Source organism: Elaeis guineensis, chromosome 13 (assembly GCF_000442705.2).
Source record: "Elaeis guineensis isolate ETL-2024a chromosome 13, EG11, whole genome shotgun sequence".
NCBI lineage: Eukaryota > Viridiplantae > Streptophyta > Magnoliopsida > Arecales > Arecaceae > Elaeis > Elaeis guineensis.
This window is the reverse complement of record NC_026005.2, coordinates 19,396,687-19,403,692: the sequence shown is the minus strand read 5'-3', so window position 1 is coordinate 19,403,692 and position 7,006 is coordinate 19,396,687. Positions and strand designations below refer to the sequence as shown.

At 38.0% G+C, this 7,006-nt stretch overlaps 1 protein-coding gene across 1 annotated transcript; it reads right to left on the bottom strand.

Moving 5' to 3' along the window:
- Positions 1-447: 447 nt before the first annotated feature.
- Positions 448-6,679, bottom strand: LOC105056312 (phosphate transporter PHO1-3). Its single transcript, XM_010938468.4, is given in 15 exon segments — positions 448-739; positions 1,210-1,346; positions 1,560-1,838; positions 1,966-2,118; positions 2,480-2,524; positions 2,609-2,713; positions 2,970-3,219; positions 3,320-3,440; positions 3,531-3,660; positions 3,828-3,899; positions 3,996-4,044; positions 4,243-4,627; positions 5,626-5,889; positions 5,892-5,925; positions 6,395-6,679. Coding segments are annotated over 15 exon segments (2,343 nt in total). The 5' UTR covers positions 6,611-6,679; the 3' UTR covers positions 448-636.
- Positions 6,680-7,006: the final 327 nt, after the last annotated feature.

The following is a 7,006-nucleotide window of genomic DNA, read 5'->3' as shown; positions in this document are numbered from 1 at the left end:
CGTGTACCAAATATCTTTAGTTGAAGATTATTCATTTTGATGAGTTTAGGCAAGTGGGCACATCTCACAGGATGTGGTTCGGTTCTGTCCAGGAAAAATTAGAGAAGCATAATCGGCGAATCCTCTTGCAACTAAAAAGCTGGTGCAGTTCGCGGCATAAAGCATTCGATCTTTATCTGCATCAGCCTGGACTGTTTGTTTTTTAAAGTGAGAGTTTTCAAGCACTACCATTCATCTAAGACTTGTTCCATTTTATAATCACAGGCCTCTGTTTTGTTGGCTTTAGGGACATGAAAACTGTCGTCAGGCTAAAGGATTGCACTTCAGGCCTATCCGTTGATGGCATCTATTTTGAAAACTGTCATTAGGCTAAAGGATTGCACCTATTTCATTGTAGAATTCAAAGATTTCATTGTCACTTCAATCTTGAGAGAAAAACATAGAACATGGCTATATGATGTTTCTTTCATTGGTAGCATCAAGAATTAATCATCATGTACAAGTATGTGTACTTTCTAACATCAATGGGATTACATTGTGCTTCTCTGATCCAAGAAATTGCCAATTATAGGAAGAGGAAACCTCCCCCACCATCCCTTGCAGCCCGTTCCTCAGCCATCTAATGTTGAAGGCTCATCAGTCATCGGCCGACCAGTCCTGGTCCACTTCATGAAAAGACAGTGGAACTGTCTTGACGGCCCTAAACTTTCCGGCATTGTTTAGATGCTCGTTCTCCAACCTGAAATATCGTAGCTTCTTGTTAGAGGTAATGATGCACTTCTATTTTATAGCAAATTGAGATATTTTTGATGGAACAGAAAGACTTGCAACCTCGACCATTTCATGTGGGCGAAATCTAATATTTTAAGCCAATGGAAAATGAGAACAAGTTGGGCTTGTTCTAAGGCACATTAAGCTTTATCATGCTCATCCGAGACAACAATGATCCATGACAGGGGCAGACGGAAAAAAGAAACAGCAAAGAATGTAAAAAGCAGTACAAGGTGGAGTTATATGCTGTCATTATGAGATAAGAAACTGATCATAAGGGTTATATAACAAAATACAAGAAAATACTCGAGTCTCAAATGAACCCCTGCCAAATTTACTCTTTTAAATTAGAAGTGCGGAGCTACTTATGCTTCTAAATGTACCAAGATAATTTCAATTAGATGCGTGAAACTAATATTTGCATGGGTAACCATATACCTGTAGAAATTCCATTGCCCCCGCCGAATCACCTCAAGAGCTCCTAATAAGAATGAGGTTACTCTATAATCCAAACTCCCAAAATTGGAGTGGAGAACAGTTTGTATCCAAGCAAGCCTTAAGACACAGTTCACACCCTACAAGATAAAACAAAAATTACACAAACATAACAAGGATAAAAAATAAACTAATGAAAAATTATGTTGGAGCCTTTTTATGAAGGCCATTGGCAAATTGTTTCATTTCATGTACATTTTAGACTCTGTCCTCCTTTATGCAAGAGTAAGATCTATAAATACTTTATACTAATGGCGTTTATAAAAAAGATGAAGAGGGAGGCAGGAACAAACCATTGACAAGAAGTATATGAACTTCCGACGGAGCATCAATTCATTCCTAAGCCATGGGTTTTTTGAATTGAATTGGAGCAAGCCCCAATCCTCGACAAAATCCCAGTATAACTGATACACAGTTGCAATGCTGGATATAACAACAACGAGGGAGAGCCGCCCAATGGTCTTCTCCTTCTCATATGCTACTCTGGCACCAGCTGCAAGCATTGCAGCAACATACTTTCCCAAGTTAATGAGCTGTTTTGTCTGCCCTTCATCAAACCATCTTCGTGCACACTGCCAAATCCAGATGTAAAGCATTGTCCAAGCACTTCATGAGAAAATGCTCATTCTATATATTATTATCGTAAGAAAAGCAGATATGATTTGTGCTCAAATAATAAGTAGGGTTTGTGTGTTGAACCTGCATGGCTCTCCAGTAGTAAGGAAGGAAGGACACTGCATAAGCCAAGTCTCTGTAATGTTTGGTTCTCATGCAAAGCCCATAGTCTTCAGTTTTATAGCTGCCAGTTATGTAGTAGCAAGCCACATACTCCAGACTCCTAAGCATTGGAACCTGTTTTCATGAAAAGAAGATTTTAATTCATTTCTTATTTAGAATAAGATATATCATCTTTCAAATGGAAATGTTTTCTAAACTCAATTTTGAATCAGAGGCAGCACTTTTTTTAATACCGAATCTTGAAGTTATAAGCATGATTACATGAAGAGGCTTCCTCTGTAGTTATAACCTAAAAATCTTATACAACTTCAATCATAGGCTTTGTTTACGTGAACCATGCTGAAAAATTAGGTCATAAATAAAACAAATCTTTTTGAACCTGATCTTGGATGAATTCTTAGAGGAGAATTAAATAAAATGCATCCACGTTGGTTAACCTAACTTTCTGTAGAAATTTAATATAAGAAAGACATACCTGGCTGCAAAGTTGATCAGCCATGAAGAAGTCTACCATGACTACCTGCAGAAAAAATGTTCGTAAATTAGCAACTAGTCATGTTAGAAAAGTTTGATTCAATCAATTACCGATCACCAAGTGGTTTACCTTGTACAGTGGTGAAAAGATGATGTTCCTGATAACTTTAAGGAAGTGAAAGCGACTCGATCGGTAGACAATGTTGAAAGGGCACATGAGCACCACCAAGAACATCTGGATCACATTAGATGGGAATCCTTGTTATGCCAAAATATTTCCATGAGATGGCAAAAATATGTCATATTTATCTAGCCCATCAAAAGCATTCTAGATTCTAGTGATGTTTATCTCATTGATAATGGAGAACCCCAAAGAGCACTCCACTTGTATTAGCAGACAACTATTGCAACCATCCACATGGGAGGTTGCAATCAAAGCTAAAGTTGAGGTATAAAAACCATAGATTACATGAGAAGGAAGATAAGATTACCAGAAGTAAAATGCCAGGGATTGCTTGGATTTTGGTGGAAGAATACCCTTTTGCAGTGAGGCTCAAGTGGGCAAGCATGACTCCCACCACTATAGTCATGGACGTAGTACATATCAAGAACACATCCCTGCACTTGAGCTCCTTGGTAGGGGCGAATTCAAATATAAAGCTATAATTAATGCCTGTCTTTCTCCACATGAAGATGTCACACCCATACAGAAACAAGTGTAGGAACAGGAGGGTAAACATGCTACAATCAAAAAAAAAAAAATCTAATGTCAGCAGCATGTTGTCTGAGATGATCATCGCTAATACTCAAAGTTTGATTTGAGTACTAGTTTAGTACTTACCTAAGGACAGGGTAGACAGTGTCCATGTAAATAGAATCTGATTGTCCAGTGTACATCCCTGCTTTATGTGCCATGATACAATATCCAATGAACAGTGCAATGAAGCATCCCATGAAAGGGCCTAATTTAGATAAATATGTGACCATTAGAAAATAATTTCATCTGTTTTCGTAACTGATTCAAATGCTTATGTTGAGGAACTCGAAAATACCAATGAAGAAGGTGACAGCATGCGATTCTTTATGCTGATGGGGCTTGAGGAACTTCATGGCCTTCTGCTTATCATCTTCTGCAAAGTTTTTGATGAAGATTTCCTCCACCTCATCCATTAACTTAATTGCCTATCATCGAGAAGCAATAGTTAGAACATTGGTTATTCCTTTAATGCTTCTATCTAGACAAGATATATACAACTCAGAAGGGAATTTGTTGTTAATCTTTTAAGCATATATGTATGCACATATGCATAAAAATATAAACGCACAAAAAGATAGAGAGAGAAACTAACCTTGTCTGAGATGTTGAAATATGAACTTTCTACCACTTTGAAATATAAGGGGAGGACTTGTTTTCCTGTCACCTGAAGCATAAATAATCATTAAAATGCCTTCAATCTTTATTTATGGATAACTATAAGATTGATCTGTCTCGAAGTATTAGCTGAAATGACCTATACCTTGTCAAACTTCTTCAAAACCTTTACAAAAGCCTGCATGTTCAGATTTCTGGGAAAAAAATGCTCAGCATTAGATGGTAATCAATGTTTAAAACAAGTCAATAATGGTATGAATTCTTCATTCAAATAAAATAACAGAATGAATTCTTTCAATTCTGCTGCTCGAATTCGTTCAGTTTTTCTGCTCTTTCTCTATTTACAATATTAAAATCTATGCTCAAAATAAGAAAAATGAACATCTTCTCACCGATAGGTTCTGAGATACCCCAACCCTTTGTAGAGCTCAATGAAGGCATCTCTGATCATATTCTCTGCATCGTGAAGCTTAGTCTTGCTGATGTTGAGCTTGCCACCTTCTGGACCACCCTTTTTTGACTGGCTAACTAAGTCACCAATGGCACAGATGGTCCTTGAAGGTGTGGTCAGGGGTATGTTGATCTTTAAGTTCTTTCCCTGGAAGTCAATTACATTACCAGAGAGGCTCCTAAGCTTCCCTTCCTCTCTCCTGGCCTTATCCAGCGTCCCTGAGTCATCTGGTCTCTGAGGAGAAACAGGGATCTGGACCTCACACTTCTCAAGTTCACCAGTTGAGATCTCTTGGGGTTGGTCTTGATCCTTGATGGACTCTTCCTCTATCATCAACAAAGAGAAGATGACCTTTTAATGAACACTAGGACAAAGAAAGAACAAAAGCAGATATATATATATATATATATATATATATATATATATATATATACATATATATACATACATACATACATACATGTATGGATATATGTAAATACATACGCAGATATATATATATATATATATAGATAGATAGATAGATAGATAGATAGATAGATAGATGTATATATATATATGTATGTATATAGATGTATAGATATATGTATGTATATACATGTGTATATATATGTATATATGTATATACATGTGTATATATATGTATGTATGTATATACATGTGTGTGTATATATATATATATATTTGTTAGCTGAGAATGAGGATGATGGGTGGGAATGCAGGAAATATTATTTTCATTATGCTAGAACATAAACTCTTGAACAATATAAGTAGATAAGAACATTTAAGTTTATGCAAATTTTGCTCTCACTTTATGTTCAATGATCGGATGTTTTATATAGTCAACCAAAAAATAATAATGATGATAGCATCTTCATGTCAGAAAAAAAGAAATGAGACAAACAAATTCGCTTCCCTATAAGATAAAACTACCAAAACATCCAAGTACAAGGATAAATACCCTTTTCAACTGTTTAATTTGAAAAATATCTATATTAAGCCAGTATGCTATAATCTTCATTCACTAGGTACACACCATTTCTGACCTTTTTCAGTGTCAATGCCATGCACTGAACTGATGAACTCTCTGACAAATGCTTACCATCTATGTTCACCAAAATCTAAAGATCACTGTGGACGGTCATGAACAATGCAATGCTCATCCAGTGGTGAGAGCTAGTTAAGGTAGTTGATCAAGTGACGTGCTTTTGTTATGCATCTAAACATGTGTTCTCTTCCCTCCAACAACCAAATTTCTTCTTTACCAGTGAAACACACACACACACACACACACACACACGAAGCAAAAAGTTCATTTTCTCACCAGGTGCAATTGAGCAAGATATGGATGGATCCTCCTTTGAATGATTACCCAGTAAGCCCCTCTCAGGCTGCTGTCTGGGGGCAGCCTTAAGCTCAAGGAAGATCACCGTTTGCTTGTTTAGAGACTCCCGTCTCTCTACAAACTCCTTCTCCTTCTGCTTGTAGAATTGGTTCACCTTGTTGAGCTGACTATCAAGCCTAGCAAAGAAATCTCTTACTGTATCAGTGCCCGCAAATTGATCCAGAAGCTCGGTCTCATATAACACCCCCTGCTCGCCGAGCTTGTGAGCTTCTTATGTACCTATATTAACATTAAAGTATGTCAAAACAGAGTAAATTATCTTGAAAAGAATAGTCATTACCCAACAAACATATCAACCTCTCGTCATTTGGGTTGAAACCTAAGTAAGAATCTTGTGGTGTCAAGAGGGATGACACATGGTGGTAAGTACATACATGTTTTATAAACTTTGTGCCACATAACAAAAAGAAAGAAGAGGCAGAGAGTATGGCTCCCATGTCCTTGTGTTGAAGGATACATGAGGAGAAGCATCCTCACTCGAGTAGCGCACACATCTTGGAAAAGAGTAGCATTACAACTACGCAATAGACCATTAATGACTTAACCAAAACAGAGAAGATGAAGAAAATAGAGTTCACAAAGACATCTTCATGTGGATACTGTATAGTTCATCGACCAAGACTACATGTAATAACACCTAACAAGATAAATGTGAGAGTAGAATAAAAAGGGCAGTAGTAAGATATGCCTGCATGACTTCACGATGCTTGTGTCCACATGAACCAAAAAAGGGAGAGAGGAGCCTATGGGCTAAAGGAGTTTGTGGTGGCTTGTTTGTGGGACCTTGGCAGGCACCAAGGACTTGCATCCTCTTGAGGTCCTTTTTCAGCTGGGGGTAGTCAACAAAAGCGCCCTTCCACTCTGGAACAAGCTGGGCCTCAAACTGCTCGGAGAACTTCGCCATCTTTGCTCCCCTGTTTCTACTCTCTATCTCTATGATAGAGTTGTTTGTAGAGACATTCTAAGTATCCAGTGTATAAGCTTTGAGCTCATACTTGGGCTTATGGTGGCAGGGATGGTCCGGGAGCTGTCGACGTAACGCGATTTCAGGAGAGAGAGAGAGAGAGAGAGAAGGGGGGGTGGGGTTGGTGAAGGGGGGAGGGAGAGGGGAAAGGTGGTAGGATGGTGATAGCCGCATCGGGTTGTTGTCATTTCGTTGGGTGCCGGATTACTTACACGTTGGGAGCAATCCTTTTCAACAACAAAATTTTAGTATTTTAGACTAAACATGAGGCTCTGGAAACTCAATCTTCGTAGCATTTCAGTATCAGTTACTTGGACGCCGGGAGCAGTCCTTTTC